Raw genomic sequence first — 23,683 nt, 5'->3', positions numbered from 1 at the left:
GTGTGTGTGTATTTCAAAACCCTATCCGTCCCTTTCACCTTTACCCTTCTGGGATAGTTCACCGCCTATCTTTGAAGTGCCAGTGACTCATCTACCTCACATATGTATAACTTGACTGGCCTAGATTCATCCAAATACAAAAATGAATTATAATGTCCCGACTAGTTAGATTTTTTGTGGAGCCTATAGTTCAACAATTTAAACCGTTGATCGAGAGCTTTATAATGAGATTCGAATTACCTGCCAAAGCCCTTCCCATGAACTTGTTGTAAGGTCCGAAATTGGCCTGAACTCGCCCAATTGCTGATCGGGCTGAGTTCGGGCTGGACATGTTGGCCCAGTGACCGGGCCAGGCCGAGTTTAAGCTGGGTTTGGCTGGTGACCGGGTCGGGCTGGGTTGAGCCCAGATGGACTCGGATGGACTCGTGTACACCCCTGAATTGACACGTACCTACTGATGTGTGGTAGACCAGCCAATCAGCTTCCCGTCGTGCCACAGGCAATCCGCTTCCTTCGACGTCCGCATATGATACTCTGATACTCTGGCTACGTATTATGCTTGATACGCAGGCAATCACTGATTGTACACGTGGCATATAGGAACATAAAATAAACCAACTAAGTTGTGGAACAGACTATAAATAAGTAACAGACCGAAAATAAGATCTGTGTAACAACTCTAACAACTCTAACCTCTGATTTGTTAACAATTGTTTGCTGAACATTTTCATTTCAACCGTCCAATAAATGTCCTTCAATCCGATACTCGTACAATCCAACAGGCTTTTGTATGATACTTCCAGACTGGCACAGATAATTCAGGGTGTAGTTCAATCTGAATACTTGTATGCTACGTGTACAGTGCCTGAGTATCATCCCTAACACCGCCAGAGTATCAGAGTTTTCCTTGTGAGATAAAAACGGATTCGGATTCGTTAGTGACCCCTCCAGTACCGCGATCTCGGTACTGGTTGGTGCTGGAAAAGCTCTCTGGGCCCTACCATGATGCATATGATCATTTATCCACGCCGTCAATCCACTTTTTCATATCATTTTAGTGCACGCTACCAACAATGAGGTAGATCCAAATCTCAGGTGGACCACACCACGGGAAAACAGTGGTGATTGAAGCGCCATCATTAAAAACTTCCGAGGGTCCACTGTAATTATTATTTTCCATCCAAACCGTTGAATAGGTCAAAAATATATGGGTGAAAGGAAATAAAAAACAAATATCAGCTTGATCCAAAACTTTTGTGGCACTCAAGAAGTTTTAACGGTGGGTGTTCAGTCACTACTCTTTCCTTTCCTATGGCGTGGTCTACTTGACATTTGGATTTGACTCAATTTTTGGGGTAATTTCATAATATTATCTAAAAAAATGAATGGACGGAATGGATAAAAAACATGCATCATGGTGGGGTCCACATAGATTTTCCAGCACCGACCAGTACCGAGGTGGGTACTGGAGCTGTCACTATGGAGTCCGATAAAAGCCCTCTTTTCCTCGCTTCATTTCAAATTTCAATTCCCGGCAAAAAAACCCTCGAAAGCCATGGAAGAAGAAGAAGATGATCTTCCCTTCGACAGCAACGCATCTCAAGGTACAAAAGTCTTCCCTTATCAGACACTATTCTCATCATTTAGGGCGCGTTTGGGTGCACTATCAAACCAAATCGTGATTCACTTCCAGCATTCGTACCGACGGTTTTGGCTCCAAATTGCAATTGGACTTGAAACGGCACTTCCTTCATTATGAATGCTAGGGAAGCATCATTAGCTTTTTTACATTTGATTAAACCGGATGTTTGCAATCCAATCCACTTGCAAATCCAAACGCAGCCTTAAAGAAAGATTTCAACACATTTCCTTTTTTTCTTTCCTTCCTTATTTTGTAATTTGAGGATGCATCTTGAGTCTTCTTGGGCTTGTAATCTGTAGTCTCGCTTCATTTAAAAAATGGCGGTGATTCTTCGAATGCACAGATTCATAGTTGTACGGCAATCTAGATCGTTTAAATCGCTGACCCAACTGTGGATGGAGCATAATTGGAAAATGGCACCGAGAAGATAATAGTAACCATCTGATTTTTTCCCTTTGATTTTGGACCCTTCACTATTTTAACTTGAACTATCCGTTTGATAGCCATTGGCTTGATGGTTAGGAGTGCTTGATCTGTGTGGTTTTAGATATATGATCCACACACAACGAGAATCACAATTTGGATGGTCTGCGTAGCTGCATACTGGTTCTACATTGAGGAGGGTGAGTCAAATGGTGCAAAACTGAGTCTAGCCTTTAATTTATTACATTTCGGCCGGCATTAATTGACACGACAATCGTTGGATCCTGATTGACTGTTCAGAGGTGGTGGGCCCCACATCTGACAATGTCTATTCATTGACTTGGTTTGTATGCAAATTCAATATGATTGGCTCATGTTGGCTAGCTCCTCCATTAATTATTGCCCATCATACTCAGTTGAGCCGGTCGTTCATATCTGGGCCGTTAAGTAGCCGTGCCCCACTGTGAGCATGCTCTGGGACAAAAACTAGGCAGGTCCATTCATCTAGTGAGCTTCACATGTATGAGAGGAGAAATTATAATCGATTAAAGATCCATTCTCGATGTGCACATATGGCCCATGGTACACCTGCCTGATTTTCAGACCAGGGCACATACACCGTGGGACTTGTTTGATGAATGACTCAGAGATCGTAATCATGTGGAATTGACTCATCTGCAAATTCAACGTGGTTGGCTCATGTTCATTTATTCCTTCATTAATTATTGTCCTGCATTCCTACCTAAGCTGATGTGTGATATCCGTGCAATTTGTTAGGTGTGTCCCACTGGGAACATGCTCTGGCCCAAAAGTGAGGCAGGTCACTCATCAATTGAGCCTCATGTATATGATAACAGAAAGAATATATTTGACTGAAGATCCTTTGTCAATCTTCACGTGGCCAATGGTGGGCCTGCCCAATTTTTGGATCAGGGCACATACACGGTGGGGCCCATTCGGTGAATGACTCAGGTTTTGCACTCGTGTTCTCATTGGCACTTGTGCTCATGAGTGGTCTGTGGAAGTATCCTATGCAGTCTGTACTACTCTCTTTAGTCAAGTTTCTCATGGTTTAGGGGGAAGAAAATCTACAACAGTACATATATGAGAATTGATCAGATGTAGGCAATGTATGTAAACTTTCATGCACAGCTCCATCTTTCCTGCCAGCATGTCATGACTGTAGGACATCTGAGCTATGCAATAGGTGGGCCACACCATGAAGATCACCATGGGCAATAATCGGGCTGGTCCACTCATTGGTCAGGAAAATCTTACTCACATATGCATGTAATCACCCTTTAGTTCATAAAAACACATGTTCCCTTCTCCACTAGCAGCGAATACATGAATGAAAACATTCTTAATGGCCGTTAAAACATTTGCACTACCAATATAATGGGCCTTTTGGGATTTTCCATGTATAATCATGGTTATTAACTTATTATTACTATTTTGAATCATCCATTATCATAACTTTTGCACTTTGCTGTTCCACAATGGCCACCATATTTGCATAACTCCTAATATTTTGAACTTTAGGTTTCTACAAAGCAGAAGCAAGAATACTTTGTTTCTGTTGAAGCTTATCCCTTGTACATTTTCTTGATATTTTAGTGATAAAAAGATTTCCTCTTCGGGGCATGGAATCTGTCATTGCTACAGTCAGCGGCTACCATGGATTAGAGAAGTTTAAACTCATCAAGCTCATCACTCAGACCGGTGCTAGTTATGTCGGGACAATGTCTAAATCGACGACACATTTGGTGAGTTTTGAAATGAAGGAATCAATTATAGATTATGATTTCATTTTACTTCTTGTTCTTATGATAATTGCTGACTGGCTTTCAAATGTTCTGTTTGCATGGTCCTTAGGTATGTTGGCAGTTTGAAGGAAGGAAATATAGTTTGGCTAAGGATTTGGGAACAAATATAGTTAACCATCTTTGGTTTGAGAATTGCATGAAGGAAGGGAAACGCCTTCCAGAGGGTCCATATACCATGCAGAGGTATTATTGCTATTCCTTGTGCTGCTTAAATAGAAAAGCCAGAACTGCATTTTAATAGTTATATTTTTCTTTTTTTGTTTTTGGGCTGTGAATTGTATGGTTTTCATTCCAATCATCATATAACCTTCTCTATCTCCTTCAACACCCCCAAACATCCCCCCCCCCCCCTTTCCCAAAGTTTTTGCTTGTATGCTATTCTTTTTCAGTGTTGAATTTCCCATTAGGGTGACTTTTCTGTCGTAGTTAAAATAAATAAATTATATGAATATGGTGAAGACTGGTCCCACTGGCACCACAATACCATTTGACTGTTGATCTAATTAGATTTATCATTAGACTATAGATTGGGTCTAGATCATCAATCAAGACAATTTGAGTGGTTGGATTTATCAAATCTTTGGTTGACCATCTTGTATAGCCATTTGGTTGCATTATTCTTGTATTTCTCATTTTCCTTTTTTTTAAAAAAATTTGCCTATGATATTTTCACATTTTTTTTGTAAAAAAGAAAGAAAATGCCACTATGCTTTGATACTGGTCCAATATGCATTGCACACATTGTTTTTCAGCTTGGTCAATACCTCTGTGATATTAGTATTGAGAACTTGTATAACGTATGGTTCTCTTAACTAGTGTTTTGAATAGCGCCTATAGCGTAGCGACGACGCTACGTAGCATTAACAAATAGCGTAAATCCCCTGTAAGGGTCATAGCATATGCTTAGTGTACACCTAGCGTATGTAGTGCCATAGCATATGCGTAGCATATGTAGCGACCGATACTTTTCTTTTAATGAAAGATAATCATATTTTGTATTTTTTACTTAATAGTCTCAACCTTTGGGATTTTAATTTCTTTTCATAAATGTGACTCGTGGTTTCAATTAAACATTATTAATGAAAGTGGTTTGCTTAGAAAGTTTTTGATATGAATCACGTGATAATGATTTGATTTGGTTTATATATGTCTATTGACTTTTGACAAATGATAATTAATAGCTTGTTTGAACATACTTATACTTGAAAAAATGAATCATCTTTTAGGCACACACACACACACACACATATATTTTTCTTACTATTTATTATATTTTTAATTAAAAAATAGAATTATCGTGTAGCTTACACTACATGCTACGGAGGACTGAATGTTACGCAACACGCTACTGCTATATAAAACATTGCTCTTAACATTCTATTTGTATGCCACAAATGGATATGCATATGTTGCAATTGTCCTATGAAGGAGTTCTTTTGGGCATGGGCCATCCACGGTGTAATACAATAATCTTTGATTAAAGAAGCATGGGCATCGCTTGTCAGAATTGAAAACTGGTGGAAATGATAGTTTTAAAACTTGACCTAATTGACTAGTCTCAATTGGATCTTGAGCTGACTCAACAAAAAAATTGATTCCTGTGAGTTTCAGTTGGACATCTTTGGAGAATTTTCAAGTTCTCCATACTTTTTTTTTTTTTTTTGGGTGGTTTAAACTTTTTCCTATATTTTGTAGGGTTTTATATGTTTCTAGGTTTTTAATAGATTTTTGGGTTTTTCTTTTTTCCTTTTATATTTTTATTAATTTGGATATTTAATAATAAGTTGTTTTTTTTTTATTTTTTAAATTTAAGACTGATAATATCTACATTGGCGTGTATCAACCATGGCGTGTATTGCTCAAAGCTTTTGTTATGTGTCCTAAGATTTTCTGCAAACATTACATGTTTCATATGCATCTTAGAAGTTCATTTACGTTTTTTCCTTGTCTCTTGGTTCATTTCTTCTAATTGATTAAGCTACATGAAGAGTAGTAAGTTTTCAACTTTTTGCCTTTTGTGTTATGTTTTGTTTCTACTTCTCATGCTAATCAAGAAGTAGATTTTCTGCAAACAATACATGTTTCAAATGCATCTTAAAAGTTCATTTACATTTTTTCCTTATATCTAGGTTCATTTCTTCTAATTGATTAAGCTACATGAAGAGTAGTAAGTTTTCAACTTTTTGCCTTTTTGTGTTATGTTTTGTTTCTACTTCTCATGCTAATCAAGCAGTAGATTTCTAATCATACTTTAAGTAATGGGTAGATATTCATTGTTGTATTTTTATTTTGTATTCTCTTGATTCTTTGCAGTGGGAAGCAAGTGGGCCCCTTGTTGTGGAAAGCGACAACTGTGGTACATGCTCCTGGTAAGAAAGGGCGCCTTTTGATTGGAAAGGAAAAGAGAGTGTTGACTGATCGGTCCAATGCATTGGATGATACTAATACCCGAGAGATTGATACAAGGTATTTAGATGTTGGATGCTCGGCTTGGGTTGATTCTCACTTGCTAAGACAGGTAATTTCAGCAATCTAAGGGCATACTCAATCAGCTATTTAAATAGCTCATTTTACTAAAAAGAGAGAAATTCTAAAGTGATACATGCGAGGAGATATTGAATAGGTGAATTGCGGCACACATGCTAGTGTGCACACTCTGATACATGTGTGACAAATCTGGGCCATGTGACATCCGCTCTATGTGAATATGCCCTTTGCCAAAGAACAGGATGGTCCACTAGTCAGGTATGTTGAATATGATGTCAATTAAAGTCTTTCTAATTGTCCATTTTCTCTTGTAGGAGTGTGGTCCAACTGATGATTGCAACGGCCCAAGTTATGGGCCAAGTAATGGTCACAAACTGTTCCATGTAATGATTCACCCAATCTTGGACACATGCTACTTTGGCATTTATTTTGTGATTCATCTCTTCAATCTCTCCTTTTGTGAATCGCCATAGCATTCCTCAAGGAGATAAATATTGTTGTAGCATTTGAAGAAGATTGAGCATGTTGTGTTTTAGGTTGCGACTTTAGCATAGTTCTTTTTAAGTACCTACTGATGTGTCTGTAAGTGTTATATTTACATGGTCATTGGCTGAAATGGCCATTGTGCTTGATATGGCTCTTTGCTATGTGTATCTCTTTTGCTACTCAGTGAATGTTTGGACTTTCTTCATTCTGCTGTGCTTCATGTTCACTGTAAACTCAAGAATCTGGGTAATGTTTTTCTATATTTCTTCAACCCAAAGGTGGGTTTAAATAACCACTCTACAAGACTATACAAGGAAGCTTATTTAGAGCTTCTTTATACATGGTATATTACAACTAATAATCCGCACATAATATTCTCACCCCCCCTCAAACTGATGTGGGATAATAAACCAACATCAGTTTGCCACGAAGAAACCTATGACGGGATGAGGTCATAGTTTTGGTGAATAAATCAGTAAGTTGTAGCTTTGATGTCATATAAGAAAGAGAAATGATTTTAGCTGTGTATTTTTCTCTTACAAAGTGGCAGTCAACTTTAATGTGTTTAATGCTCTCGTGAAATACTGGATTGGAAGCCAACTGAATTGCACTGACATTGTCAGCATATAATGGAGTCGACAAAGACAAATGAATCTTAAGATTTGTCAACAATCCTCGGAACTCAGTAATTTCACTACATGCCTCTGCCATTGCACGGTATTCGGCTTCTGTGCTAGATCTAGATACCGTGGTTTGCTTCTTACACTTCCAGTTAACCAATGATTGTCCCAAGAAAACACAATAGACAGTGGTGGACCGTCGTGAAATGGGACAACTTGCCTAGTCTGCATCAGAGTAAACAGATAATTGTAGGTCATGTGATGATGGAAAGAGAAGCGCCTGATTGAGGGTACTGTGAAGGTATCGAATAATGCAATGAACTGCCGTCATATGCAATTTGTAAGGTGCCTCGATAAACTGGTTAACAACATGAACTACATATGAGATATCAGGACGAGACAGTGAGATAGACTAATCTCTCCACTAGCTGTCTATAGGATGTAACATTTGAGAGAAGGTTTCCATCATCTTTCCCATACTCGACATTTAATTTCAGAGGAGTCTCATGAGTCTTGTTATCTGTAAGGTTTGCTAGCTTGATCAAATCACAGGTATACTTCTATTGACTCATGTGATAACTTTGAGTATTACGAGAGATTTCAAGGCCGAAAAAATATGTTAACGGCCCCTTATCTTTCGTATGAAATGAGGATATGAAGCTTTAGAGTGCTTGTTTGAGTCATATAAAGCTTTAGATAGCTTGCAAACTAAGCGCGGATCCTTGGACTTATAACCGGGAGGTTGTTTCAAGTAAACTTCTTCTTTGAGATTCCCATGGAGGAAAGCATTCTTGACATCGAGTTGATTGAGTTGCCAACCTTTAGAAGAACTTATGGCGATCAAGGAACGGACTGTTTTCATTTTTTCCACTGGAGCAAATGTCTCATCATAATCAACTCCATACTGTTGTTTATAGCCATGGGCCGCTAGTTGAGCTTTGTATCGATCTAAGCTCCCATTAAATTTTAATTTTATAGTATATGCCCATTTGTTACCGATCACTTGCTTCCCCTTAGGTAACGGAACCAACGTACAAGTAGCATTCTCCTCGAATGCCTGAATCTCATCATCCAGGGCCTTTACCCAAAACGGTTGTGTATATGCCTGAGAATAAGAAGTAGGTACAACCAAAGAATCTAATCCAGAAAACAAAGCATGATGAGAGACAAAGATTTAATCGATAGGGAGGAATAGACGGATGACTGGAACGACATAATTGGATCGTAGTGGAAAGTGGGACAGTTACCTGCGCTGTAGGAGAAGAGGACACCTGATCGAAAGCAGGAGTAGCTGAGGGAGAGGACCCAAGAGAGATAGGCTTCACACGGCGTTGGTAGACCTACAAAGGAGGAGTGAGAGAAGGAGGCAGAGAATGATTTTCTTCAAATGATGACATGTGAGAAATGGAAGATGGAACAACGGTAACTGAAGGAGATGCATGGACAACTTTATAGTATAGTAAATTTTCAAAAAATGTGACATGTCTAGACACAGGAACACGATAAGCACATGGATCATAACAACGATACCCTTTCTGATGCTCCTCATATCCAAGAAATACACATTTAGTTGCCCTAGGACTGAGTTTATCCCGTTCTCATTCTAGAAGATGAACAAAAGCAATGCATCCAAACACTTTTAACCGACTATAATCTGGATCTTTATCATGAAGGAAGAACGTGGGAGTTTTCCTGTTGGCCAATACACTGGAAGGTAATCGATTGATCAGATAGATAGCTATTGATTTTGCTTCAGCCCAAATAAATTTTGGAACACGTGCATATTCCATCATGGTGGTTGCTACCTCAGTAGTGTGTCGATTCGTTTTGCTACTCCAATCTGCTCCGGTGTGTCAGGACACGTTCGTTGATGTATAACACCATTTGAACTTAGAAAAGTCTCAAACTCAAAAGACATATATTCTCCTCCAGAGTCAGACCGTAGAATTTTAATTTTCTTTGCAAATTGGGTCTTCATATATGCGGAAAATTGTTTGTAACATGAGAATGCTTCAGACTTGTGCTTCATGAAATAAATCCAAGTATGCCTTGAAAAGTCATCCACAAAGATGATGTAATACAACGAACCACCAGGAGCCATGATGGGAGATGGACCCCAAACATCAGTATGAACGAGATCAAATAGATTCTGAGTACGAGAGTTACTTAATGGAAATGGCAATGCAGTAGATTTACACACTTTGCAACTAACACAGTTCATATCAATGGAAATGAGACTAATATTGATTTCATCATTTAAAAGACCAGATCTAAATAAGAAAAAACATATTTTTAGAATTTGGATGCCCTAAATGACCATGCCAAAGTTTCCAGCATTTATTAGCAAAAGAAATATCATGAGAAGATGGAAGAAAGAAATAACGCGATGAGACAACTCCGGGATCGAACTCCAAAGTAAATAACCTTCCTCTCTTAGTGCCCTTCCCAATCAGCTTCCCAGTTTCCAGATCCTGTATGAAACAACCAGATCGAGAAAACAAAACCAAACAGTTATTTTCTACTAGTTGAGCAACCGAAATCAAGTTAGCAGATAATTTAGTAACATAAAACACTTTGCGAATGAAAAAATTGTGAGATGATGAAGGTGAGACTTTTAAGGACCCGATATGAGAGATATGTAAATAGTTCCCATCCGCAGTGTAGATGGAACCCATTCCTTTATAGGGGACATAATTAGTTAGACAAGAAGGGTCACCAGTCATATGATTAGATGCCCCTGAGTCAATATACCAAAGATTTATAGGATCAATGTTACCTATCGAACTTGAAGAACCCATCGCTTGAAGGATTTGCTGAATTTGTTTTGGGGAAAGTAGAGTAGGTTGCACTGATGGGGCCATAGATGAAGAGTCAGGTTTCTCAGCAAAGGGAGCTAGAAATGTACGTCCACGTCGCTGGTAGTGAGGAGATAGGGGAGGGCAAGTCAGACAATTGGCTATATCATGCCCTTCTTGTTTGTAGTAGCGACAAAACAAAGTACTTGGTTCAAAAGGTCTCATATTTGCTTTCTTGTTGGGACAACGAATAGCTACATGACCAAATCCATTACATTCAAAACATTTAACTTTCGACATGTCTTGTGACTTTCTTGAATAATTGCGAGTAATGAAGGCAGCATCAAGAATAACCTCTCTCATAAAAGCAATGGTTTTCAAATGTCTCTTCTGCCATCAAATTAGATAGAGCTGCCTCAAGAGATGGAAGTTGAGGCCGGTTCATCAGAGCGACTCAGGTTGGTTCAAACTTCGGACGGAGTTTATACAGAAATTGTATCAATTTACTTGTGTCGCGAAGTATCTTTACTGTTTTTACCGCCGCAGCGGGAATAACTGGATCCATAAGTTGAATCTCATGCCAAAGGGAAGTAAGTTTAGAATAGAAATCTTGTATACTCAGAGTTCCTTGTTCTAATTTTGACAGCTCATACCGTACTTGATAGCGACGGGCATGAGTTGATTGTTGATAACACATTTTCAAGTAAGCCCATATTTCGGATGCAGTCTCGAATGACGTGAGCTTAATTACAATGTTGCTCTCAACACTGTTAATGATCCAAGTGACCACTTTCGAATTATTTGTGGTCCAAGATAGGTGTTCCTTTTCATCTTTTGGTTTGCCTATAGAACCATCTACATAGCCGTAGAGGCTCTTTCCTGCTAAAAAATGCTTGAATTGAAATTGCCACAGGGAAAATTTTTTCCCATCCAACCGAAAATGGATAGTTTCGATCTTATCGGAGGGATTCATAGATGCCATAAGAAAGAAAAACCATGAAGAAGAAATGTACAACTGATTTTTGGGTGAGTGGGATTGGATTTGACGAGCAGAGGTAGAGCCGCTGTCGTCGATGGAAAATAATCAACTTGATGGGTTCAACAGATCTCAGATCAATGGATCTAGATGTGAAGATAGAGGTAGCAAGCCAGAGATGGGTTTCAATGGATCTGAGAAATTGGGAGCTGTTGCTGAATCTGCTGCAATGGATCTGGGGGGGCCGTTGAAATCGATGGAGGCCGCTGGAATCTCGATGGGGGCTGCCGAAATCGATGGGGGTCGCTGAAATCTCGATGGGGGTTGCCGGAATCGATGGGGGCCGCCGGAATCTCGATGTGGGAGCGCCGGAATCGATGATGGGCTGCAGGAATCAATGGAGGAGCGCCGGTCGTGCGACAGATTCAGAAACCTCACTCTGATACCATATAAACTCAAGAATCTCGAGAATGTTTTTCTATATTTCTTCAACCCAAAGGTGGGTTTAAATAACCACTCTACAAGACTATACAAGGTAGCTTATTTAGAGCTTCTCTATACATAGTATATTACAACTAATAACCCAGACACAATCCCATATACACAGTATTCTCACACTCACCAATCTAAACCAATTTCACAAGTTAAGTCTGTGCAACTTAAGTCAGGTTCAATGGGTGTTAGTGCACTTTTCCACTCCAAACAGAACCTAAAAGCCAGTGAAATTTTCAAGAGGTCTATGTCCTCTAAAAGGTTAGTTTTGCTTAGTTTACAGTTAATTTTGAGGTATTTCCATAAGGTTCTATAACTCCAAAGTATGAGTGTTAAAAAATGATTTGTTCTTGGAAAGGAATTTATGATTGCAATACATCCTGTGACTGGAAAAGGAAGCGCTACAAAATAACTGGAGTCAAGCTGCTGTTAAAGTGGGAGTGTATATGATATTGCAGAAGTTTTCTCCAATCAAGTTTGAAGATGCAGGGCCTCTTTCCATTAGACAAATGCCTTTTCATGCCGTTGCTTTCTGAGTCAGCTACCATTGAATTAACCTTTTGATATTTTATTGAAAACATGCTGCTGATGCAGTAAATGAGCGTGCCAAAAGTATAATGAATATGATTAGTTCAATTTACATGATCATGGATGATGCTTAAGAACTTCAGACTTGACTGCAACTCAAAGAGGGCTCGAGTCCAAGTTGACTTGAGAGTTGAGAGTTGTTTTTTTTTTTTTTTTTAATTTGATTATTTTTTTTTGAAAAAGTCAACCACATAAAGCGAAATTCTGAAGGACTACTGCATCGTCAATAGAGTGAAAGCTGCAATTTTGTCTTAACTTAATAATTCATGATAAGAGTGATGCTAATTCCTTATGCATGTACATACCCCTATGTAACTGGCACATGTGTGGAATTTCTTAGTTGTTCATCAGTTGGGCACCACCCTGCAGATGCACCAGTGCAGAAATCAGGTCGCTTCATTCATCAAGTGGGCAACTGCATGCAGAACAAGTGAAATGCTAAAAGACCAGGCCAAATTCTCTTATTGGTCCATTTTTTCTTACTCTGACTGGCTTGGCTTTTGGGCTAGGACATTGCATTTTGGGGCCACCTGCTGGACAACTTGGATGTCATTTTTGTGCCATTGTCACATGTGGCAATGTGTAGATGGATTACGTTCTACACATGTCTATTTAGTTAGCCTTTGCATGATGGTAATATACCTGAATGTTAGAAGAGTTTGATGCTTCAACTGCCTTGTTTTTTAATATGATGTTAACTCATTGCATTAAGGGTCTGTTTGGTAGTAAGGTACAACATATTGTTGTAGGAACACTGATTGAGAGGTTGTAATCATTAAAAGCTTTCTGAATCAAACATTAAGGCCCGGTTTGGTAGATGCCTAAAACTGAGTTCATCCCATTTTAGTTAACAGCAATTATGTATTAGAAACCTTCACTACAAATTGAGGTTTGTATTAGAGGTTTCAAATACATAATTGCTGTTAACTAAAATGAGATGAACTCATTTTTAGGCGTCTGCCAAACAGGGTCTAATACTTATAAATTAACAATTCATGAAGTTTTTCTCTATGACAATTTTGCTGTTTTTAACATTAATAGTAAAGTGAAGGGAAAAGGTATAATGTTTATAACTTATATATATATAGAGTCATTCTCCCCTGCGCACCTACGCACGTGCGCACCTTTGCACACGTGCCATGGGTGTCTAATCTGAACGGTCCATGTGATGCGGAATCCCATAAAACCCCATGTGACAAATTTTCACCCGATATAATATTCTGGTGGGCCATAGTAAAGAGAAATGCAAATCAAGGGAGGAAACTGTTTTCATTTTTCACGGCCCATCAAAGTTTTAGATCAAAGTAAAACTTAGGCCTGGGGGGTTTCAGGAGGTGCTGCTTCACATGAACGGTTCAGATTTTGGATCCACGTCACCTATGATGGGTTCTCAAAAAAGTTCGTACATAGTACGTACGAACTGGTTCGCAGGTGAGCGTTTCCGTATATATATATATATATGTCCTGGTAACAAATAGACCCTTATGCTTTGACAAAAGTCACACAAAATATGCCTTAAACACTGTAATACTTTTCAAATCACAGCAAGTAAGCTGAAGAATCATTATTCTTACGTAGTTATCTGCTGTCACAAGAAGCACAGGTGATAAGTCGATTTACGATACATACCACAATGAATTTAATAGATTAGCGTATACATTTATTGTTTGTCTTTCACTAGGCACAAGGTGCAAATGATGGTTTAAAAAAAAATGAAGCCTCCAGTTCTTATCTCAATATGAATTTAAGGGGAAAACACTAGCCCACTCAATGCTGATTATGTTTTTTTTGAAAGGTATTGTAATTTTATTCAAAGAAATCGCCAAAGGCGAAAAGGAGAGCTACGACCTGAACAAGGAAAACAAATTACATTCATCAAGGGCCTTTAAGCAATTGGTCCACATCACTAAATCTATCTTAGCCTAATTGAAAACATCCATCACCGATCTACTCGTTCTGAAAACACCAACTGTTCCTTTCCCCCTAGATAGCCCCTAAAACAACCATCAAGACAAGCCACCACACCGTCCTACCTTCTTTCCCAACCGCGCCATTGTGCTAGGCCAAAAGCAACTCTTCGATTGACCCCCCGATATCACCCACGAAACTGAAAGAAAATAGAAAAATCTATCCCACATGCTTTGAGCAAAAGGGGGCAATGAAAGAGCAAGTGATGAACTAATTTCGTGTCTTTCACGCACATCACGCAAATGTTTGGGAGCACCATCGACCTTTTTTGAAGATTATCGATTGTGAGGATCCTCTTTCTACCCACCAACCAAACGAATGCTGCAACTTTTGGAGGGGCACCATGGAACCAGACATTAGAGGTGTGGCCACATCCTGCTCCCGCCGTTGATCTCCAAAGCAACTTGTAGAAAGATTGAACAGAGAAACAGCCCGACTTATCCAATCTCCACACCAGCATGTCCCTCTTGCCTGTAGATGAGTATAAAAACGAAGGCGTTCCAACAACCTGATAAAATCATCCGCTTCCTCATCTGATAAATTTCTATGTCATGAGGAAGACAATACCATTGCATCACCACAAATAGAGAAGTACCAAGCAATATGGATGTTCTTTACCAGCGACAACTAAGCTAATCTAGAAACTTGATTAGGAGTGATTTGTCCTCGACCCACACATCCTCCCAAAAGTAGATCCCATTGCCATTGCCAAGAGAAAAACTGATCCACTCAAATTTAACCACCAATTTCTTAGTATCCTTTCACACATCTGAAGCCTTGTACGAAGAAGATTCCCTTACCCACCTCCCCCCTTCTTGAGTCGCTCGCAACCGCTTCTCTCCACAAACTCCCATCCTCCGTGGTAAGCCTCCACAACTGTTTACTTAACAATATGAGGTTCATCATCCCCAGACCCTAATGAGACTAGCTGATTGACCTTTGTCCAATATTTTACTTAGCACCTTAGTAACCACCACAGGTAGGAAGGGGGAGAAGGGATCGCCCTACTGAAGACCCCTCGATGCCTTGAAGAAGTCTTTATGGGCCCCATTCATCAGCATTAAAAAACTTGGCTGACTGGACGCATTATTGGATCCACCTTTTCCACTTTTGTCCACATCCCAACCGCTACAACATGTAGTCGAGGAACCCCCAGTTGTCGTGGTCACTTTCTTGATGTCTAACTTGCACATGAGACCCTTATGTTTTCTGTGAATATATTACATAATTAAAATTGCAGAAAATGACATGTAACTAATGAATAAGGAAATCATATTGGCTAGTGGGCAAATTTCTGGAAAGGTAAACATCATAATCATGATAAAAAGGGAAGGGCTGATTATAACAGGACTACTGTAAAATCTGTTGCAGTTTACTCTGACATCTCCAATGTCTTGAATCTTGATCTTTATTGTGGTTTTCTAATTTTGGAAATATGGGATGCTCAATGCAAGAAACAATGTGTTTTGTTTGATCTAGAATGGCACAGATGGGGGTCGCATTTTTGCAACCTCTATTGCTAATCTTGTGGGGTCCATCTTGGGAATTGGTATGCACATATACATTCCCTATTTAGTGATGCTAGCCATTTGATCAAGGCATTCCATATCTGCAATGGTAGCCGTAACAGCCACTGCCTTTATTGTTACGATATGAGCCATAATGGCCTTTACAATTTTTTTTTTTTTGAAAATATATTTTGGCCACGTAATGGACCATTATGGCTGTTACAAGACTGTTATGGAGCCATTACGGGCTGTTATGGGTCAATTTTTCTGCAACGGCCATTTCAACCCCGTAATGCATAACGGTTACCACCGTTACCTTTATGTAACTGTTTTGGAAAACCTTGCATTTGATTGTGGCTTCCAATTGGAATATTACAACCAATGGTCGATATTGTATAGGAATCCACAGGGAGGCTTGTGGGTATCTTCCAACCACGACAGCCCTACCATATGAATCACTTCGATCCTTGGGCCTACATTTACAGTTTATTGGCCACGTAGATTCCTCGGTTGAACATTATACATTTCCTCCTTTTAATTTCTGCAGGATATAAATGTTCTTCATTTCTTATAACTGGTCATTTTTTTTTTTCCTTCAACTGTTGCTACTTTCAGGCTTTTTGAGACTTCTGGATCCTTTTATAGTTTTCTCTTTCTTCTTCATACAGTGAGTTATTCTCATGATGTGGTTTGATTGAATTTTCTTATAAATTTTACTGTTCCCATTATTTTTCTTCTGTTTTTTTTTTCATGAAAATAATCTCAGCCCAACAATCTTAAGTACTAGTTTTCTGATTTCAAGAATTCTATTACTAAACAGCCCGATGAATCTAGTTCCTACACTCTGCTTTCTTCAAGACACAAAAGGAATGTGCTTACTTCTGGTGGAAGCTCTACTTCAGCTGAACCTGTCTCTAGAAGACGCCGGCCTGTGAAAAAGAATGCATTCAACGAACTCTTGGATTCTTCTGTACTTTACTGTGAGCAAGAGCCTTCTGAAATTGACATCAGCAACAGACTTCATAACGTCAGTGGTGCATTGAATGATTCAAGTAATGGGAATGCATTGCCACCCAATATAACAACATCGGGAAATAGTTCCAATAATTTTGAAGAAAACAGGAGCACAAGCCCGGAAGAAGTTGAAGACATAGGAGATCTTCCACATAACTTGGGAAATGGTAATAATAACGCTGTTCCTCCCCGGGAAACGACTTCCCAGAATGGGGTTTGTGATGCTGACGAGAATAAGGATGGAAAGATGAAAGGAGATAATGACTTGGCAGAGGGAATTGGTTTTCCTATGGCAATGGAATTATCATGTGTTATATGCTGGACTGATTTTAGTTCAACAAGGGGTGTTTTACCATGTGGGCACCGTTTCTGTTATTCATGCATACAAAGCTGGGCTGATCAAATGGTATGTCCTCTTCCACCCAGCATAGTCCACCTCTTTTTTCAGCTTTGTTTTGTTACTTTGTACAAACTTTGTGCTCGTAGACAATGTTGTCAAAATCGTTATCATATCATAAATCGTAATAGGGGTTGAATCGCAAATCGTAAGTTTTTTTTAAAAAAAAACAAAAAAATTTATTTTCATATATTTTTTTAATGATTTTCTAAAAAATATAAATCAGAAAAAATTAAATACTTTAACACTATCATCACATGGTGTTACTTAAAGATTAAATGATTCTTATCTTTCCTTATTTTTGTCTTTCAAGAAATTTTCCTTAAAAAAATATACTAGGATCCTTAACAATTTATGTTCTTGTTACCTTTGTTGAATGATATTTTGATTTCTAACCAACATTCGACAATACTAGGATCCTTTGATTTCTAAATATAGTGGATTCATAGGGATTCAAATCGTTTTTCTAAAAATTCTACTCAAATTCTAAATCGTAAATTGTAAATTGAAGTTTTTTGACAACACTTCTTGTAGACTTTAACATTTGTGGCAATTGACAAGGAATGGTTTTGTTATTGTAGAACAAAGAAATCTATATGCTGAAGTAATGCTTGTAGACCATATCTGACATATTGTGAGATTCGACCCAGAGACCAAGGTATTAAAAAATGGTTATGTGACGGCCATTACATAACCATGGTTTTGAATATCGGTATTAGGAGGTGCATCGGCTCGGCCAATGATACGATATGGGCGTCGTGAATCATCAGTTTGTATCGTTCATTTTTTTACGCCAAAGAATTAAGGAAAATATCGGGAAAAAAAGAGAAAATTGACATATTAATTTTTTTTAAATTAAAATATAAATTTAATAATAATAATATTATTATTTAATTATTTTTTTGTATTTTGTATTTTGGATATGCATATAATGGTGTATCAAACCATTGCTTTATAAGAATGTTGTCTATCAGTTCGACCAGTTGAAAGTCAACTGAATGGGCTCTAATTGAACACAATTAAGCATGATTTGGTGAAGTAGTGCTTATTACATTGAAATACAACAAAAAGAAGATGGAAACATAGGAAAGAAAGTGAAGGCTTATCATTCTTTCCGATTTTTTCCATAATGATCAACTTCACTTTGATTTGTCGAATCCCACTCAAATAATCTATTTTGATATGAAAATAGGTATAAATCTAGCCTAAAATGACTTTCTAAGCTTGCTCCATGATTTAAATGAAAAAAAGAATAAGAAACATGATTGAAAATTTGAAAAATAGTAATTCAAAATTGGGACTTTATGGGCGCATCACCTTTTATCGGCCAATACAACTTGATACAGGGCAATACAGATACGATAAGGCTGTATCAGTCAATATGATACTAATATTGAAAACTATGTACGTAAATGTAATGGTGGGAACCGTTACATGTTACGGGGCTGTAAGGCTATTATAGAAAGAATGGCCCATAACGGCCATTATAGGCCGGTACTTTGTTTTTTAATTAAGGCCATTAGTGCTTGTATTGTAACGTTAATGGTGGTGGCTGTTGTGGCCATCGATACCGTTTGTGAATTCCTTGATTGAGACTAGCTACGTTAGCGCTAACTGCTAAGCTTTTTTTAAGGAGAAACCTAAAAAGTTAAAGCCAAATATTTTCCATCTACCATTTTTCATGGTTTTCTCAGGTTAAATGATAATGTTGATAGGGGGACTCGGGCCCACATCTCAGAATATGTCAGTACCATACGATTAAAACCTTTTAGTCTCGTCGTCGTCGTCATCATCATCATCATCATCATCTAAGCCTTATCCCAACTAATTAGGATAGGCAACTCATTGATTGTAATCGACTTATTTAATGTAATAGACTATTAGATAGCACTTGATTGTAATCGACCTATGTAATAGTTGATTACATTGCCCTTGTGGGAGTTTTATGCTCTCATTGCTGGTTCCCAGCCCGGATAAAGGAGGGCTGCATCAAGTTGGCAGCCAACATCAAACTTATGCCATAACCTCTTAGTCTGTAAATGCGAAACTACTAGGCCATTAAATCTAGTGTCATGACTTGCTTTGTGATCATGAATGCTAATTGTAAATGTACAAATCCTCATTCTAGATAAGTTTCCATTGAGAAATGCGGTACTAGATTAGGATTGATCATTTGCAGTTGATAACATTATTGGTCAAGCCCTTCAAAGAAAAGACAGAAAAAAACAGAACATTATTGATCAAGGCCTAAAAATTATGTCTCTGTGTTGATTGTAGCCACATAATTGGATTGAAAGTGTTTGTTTTACTCAGATCAAGTTGTCAGTAACATGTCTGGTAAGATATTCGACCATGTATGGTGGGGCCTGTAGGGTGAATGATTTGAATCTTGTACATGCCCGCCATTCCATTTGATGAAGTGGTTTGCGCATGCAATATGCAAAATGTAAATGCTTTCCCATTGTACATGAGCCCTATACAATGTGCCTGAATATTTTCTTTCTGAGTGGCCAGAGGTTTTTATTTATTTATTTATAAATATTCAGTGTTAGGTTCTTCATATGAAATTGTGAATACTTGCTTCCGGCATTACTGGATTTGTCAAGGGATGTCTTTGTGGTCTCCACCCTTTTATGTTCTCCTTGACAATTTTATTTTTACCCATTATTTAGGAATGTAAATGGTTGGATTTATGGTTTTGAAGATCGGTATCAGCAATGAAAACAAGATGAGATGGGCTTTATGTATCGGTATCGATCATGGTTGTAGATAGCCATTATCATATGGCCATATTGACTGTATTGTAACCAGTGTTTGAAGTATCGGTATCATTATAGGTTTCGCTGGCGGAGGATATGGAAACAATATCGATATCACCGATAATTGGAAATGTAGGGAGCCATTGGGTAAACATGGAAAAACGGTGGAAATTTTCAATGGAACTTCAGGAGATACTAAAATACACATATTTGCATATGTAGGAATAAAAAATTTGCAAAAAGAATGCATACATGATAAGTTTTCGTTTAATGGGGGGCTTAAAAGCATATGTTGTTGTAAGAAATCAGTCTAACCATCCCATCAATCCCATATATCCGTCCAACCATCCTACCTTCAATCCAAACATCCATCAACATTTCAGAATATCGATAACATACGATATTTCGTCGAGAAATCGTCGACAACTAAAAAGGAGACGAACGAATGTGGTCTCGATATTGCCCATGTTACGTTAATGATAATATTGTCAACAATTTGATCATTGCATACAACCATGTGCCCATTAAAAAAAAAGATTTTTGGTGGTATCAACACATTGATGATATTATCGAAATATCACAAATACACCGGTGATACAAGTGACACCTAGAATTTACAGAATAAAAAATATTGGCGATATAATACAGGGGCATTTTCACATCGGGCTCGAGTGGGGTAGCCCGTGGGATGTGGGGACACACTAGGGGTGGGTGACCCATGTGACCCACGGGGAAGGTCTTGTTGAAGTGATAACGTCCCTTGATATACATTGATACACCATACTCTGACAGCTTAAGCTTTTGGAGTAAATGGTTGTTTGACATGGTATCAGAGAGGAAGGTCCTATGTTTGAATCTCGAGAGCAGCAAATATGCCTCGCTAATATATTATTCTCCCACGGGGGGTCAGGAAAATCAGGTCCAGTCAAGTTCGGCCTATTTATGGTGTGAGTTCCCACCCCGCGCGTGCGGGGGGTGTTGAAGTTATGAAGTCCCTTGATATACATTGATACACCATACTCTGACAGCTTAAGCTTTTGGAGTAAATGGTTGTTTGACAGGTCTCGTGTTCGAGACTCCTCACTGGGGGTAATTAATGCTCATTTCACACCGGGCTCGAGTGGGGTAACCTGTGGGATGCGGGGACACACTTGGGGTGGGTGGCCCGTGTGAGGTGGTACCCATGTGAATTGGGGACCACGAGGGGGGTTCGGCCGAGGTCCTAACCCATGCGATGTGGGGTCTGGGCTATGAGATAAAGGGATTAATTCGCCATAATCTAACAGTTTGAGCTTTTAGAGCAAGTGGTTAATTGTCCTGCATCAAATTGGTATCAAAGCGGGAGGTCTCGTGTTCGAGACTCCTCACTGGGGGTGATTAATGCAAGGGTATTTTCACACCGGGCTCGAGTGGGGTAACTTGTGGGATGCGGGGACACACTCGGGGTGGGTGGCCCATGTGAGGCGGTACCCATGTGAATTGGGGCCCACGAGGGGGGTTCGGCCGAGGTCCTAACCCATGCGATGTGGGGCTTGGGCTATGAGATAAAGGGATTAATTTGCCATACTCTAACAGTTCGAGCTTTTAGAGCAAGTGGTTAATTGTCCTGCATCACGATACATTGGAGATATTGATACATTGGTGATATAAGCAACACCTGGAATTTGCACAGTTGAAAATATTTGTGATACAATGGCGACACTTAGCGATACATCCAATATCTAGAATTTTTGATACTAACAGTGGTATCGGTATCGCTACTAGTGTCATCGATATCACTGAGCTGGAGATAGAGATAATATCTGGGTACTCCGAACAATGATCGTAACTATATCAACCACCCCTGTTACACTTTAGGGGGATGAACCGGTCTCTTAAGAAAAATTGGGCCGTTTAGGCTGATACGCCCTGTATTGGCATCGATACAGGGACGTTACGACAATACAGGTCCCATTTGATTTTTTTTTTTGGTCATTTTCTTCTTCCTTCTTCATTTCAACTGTGAAGAAGGCTTATAGACTAATTCTAGATTAGTGCGAGGGCAATTTTGAGTATCAGAAAACAAGGTTTGAGTGGGATTTGAGGAATCGAAGCAATGGACCATTTTGGGAAATGTTAGAAGAAGAGGCAAACCACCACTTGTCTTTTTTTTTTTTTTTTTTGTTCCCTTTCTCCTTTCCATCTTTTTATTGTATTCATAGGTAGTGGGCCTTAATCCACCATATCATGATTGATTTGCGTTCAATTAGGGCCTATTTGATTGACTTTTGGTAGGTCAAGCTGATAGATAGTATTCTTATTGAAGAATGGTCTAATGCACCATTGAATACATGTTAAACACACACACACACACGCAAATATAGATTTTGATGTCTTACATTTTCCCTTATTTTTCCAATATATATATATATATATATATATATATATATATATATATATATATATATATATATATATATATATATATATATATATATATATATATTTTGTGTAAAAAAGAAAAAAGGAAAAAAAGAAGCCGATATGGGCCCTTATTGTCTGATTCAGGTTTGATATGGTACAATAAGCCCCTTATCATATGGTTTTGGACCTGGTCAATATGCTTACTGATATCATTGTTCAAGACCTGGTATTGGTCCAATAGGTTTTATTTATTTTTAAGCAAAAAACATACAGAAAAATATGAAGGGAAAAAGAATTTATCCTTTTTTTTTTTTTTTTTTTTTTTTTTGTGTGCCTTGGACATGTATTTAATGGTGTATCAAACTGTTCTTTGATAAGAATGCTATCCATCGGGTTGATCTGTTCACTGTTATAACCTGTAGGCTGTGTTGCCAGGTCTTTAACCTGTAACAAAACTGATGGACATGTAGATGTCTGAAACACTTCATGGTGGGCCTATTCTACTTGACACTGGGAAGCTCCCATAGTGTCAATTGCATGCGAACATCCCTCTCTCTCTCTCTCTCTCTCTCTCTCTCTCCACACACACACACAAAAGACAGGTGATTACTAGACACTCTGAACTTCCAACTTTCAAAAAGTGGCAATTCGCTGCTCAACGGCCCATCCTACTTTATATGCTTAGCATCCTGGTCCAGGCCTGGTCGATAACACTAGCCAAGCCTCAACTTGATGATGTTAAATTAGTTGGCCTGCTATTTCCTATCAGATGTTTTTGCATAGCCAGGTTCAGGTCCTATTGGGCCTTAAAACTCATGCAATGGCCCATTCCACAGCCCTCTAACTTAGCCTAATGCCACATTATAAAGCAGGCTGGGTCTGGGTGTTGATGTGAATGAATTTGAAGTTTGACTTGTCTATTAAGGGTCCCTTCTAGCTTTTGTAGTCCTTGGAACAAGCTTCACTTTGTCCTCATGGTAAGATGGTGTCATTTGTAGGCTTCAAGGAGAAAGGTCTCAACATGCCCTTTGTGCAAGGCTTCTTTTGTGAGCATCACTAAGGTGGAAGGTGCTGCATGTTCTGATCAGAAAATATACTCACAGACTCTGCCATGCACCACTTCAAGTACAGACATACTCATGCTTGCTGATAGAGAATTCTGCAACTCTGATGGCTTTCAGGTAAATATCTATATTACCCTGTGTTCAAAAAGATCAAAATGCACTGTATCTGGAATGTATCACAATAGATTCTCCTTGCAACGAAATACCAAGTATTGAATGAATGAATTTTCATAAT

At 38.7% G+C, this 23,683-nt stretch overlaps 1 protein-coding gene across 3 annotated transcripts in view; it reads left to right on the top strand.

Moving 5' to 3' along the window:
• The first annotated feature begins 1,515 nt into the window (after positions 1 to 1,515).
• Positions 1,516 to 23,683, top strand: part of LOC131255592 (uncharacterized) — a 34,124-nt gene continuing 11,956 nt past the window's right edge. For 2 of the 3 annotated variants that reach the window (XM_058256338.1, XM_058256340.1), the window contains exons 1-6: positions 1,516 to 1,604; positions 3,683 to 3,831; positions 3,941 to 4,074; positions 6,205 to 6,409; positions 16,632 to 17,231; positions 23,383 to 23,565. In XM_058256338.1, the coding sequence (XP_058112321.1) occupies positions 1,556 to 1,604; positions 3,683 to 3,831; positions 3,941 to 4,074; positions 6,205 to 6,409; positions 16,632 to 17,231; positions 23,383 to 23,565 (1,320 nt within the window). In that variant the 5' untranslated portion in view covers positions 1,516 to 1,555. Of the gene's footprint in view, positions 1,605 to 2,178; positions 2,266 to 3,682; positions 3,832 to 3,940; positions 4,075 to 6,204; positions 6,410 to 16,631; positions 17,232 to 23,382; positions 23,566 to 23,683 lie in introns of those variants that run through there. The other variant, XM_058256339.1, reaches the window with a different exon arrangement.

Source organism: Magnolia sinica, chromosome 9 (genome assembly GCF_029962835.1).
Source record: "Magnolia sinica isolate HGM2019 chromosome 9, MsV1, whole genome shotgun sequence".
Lineage (NCBI taxonomy): Eukaryota > Viridiplantae > Streptophyta > Magnoliopsida > Magnoliales > Magnoliaceae > Magnolia > Magnolia sinica.
The sequence above is the reverse complement of the archived record's forward strand: the minus strand, read 5'-3'. Positions and strand labels throughout refer to the sequence as shown.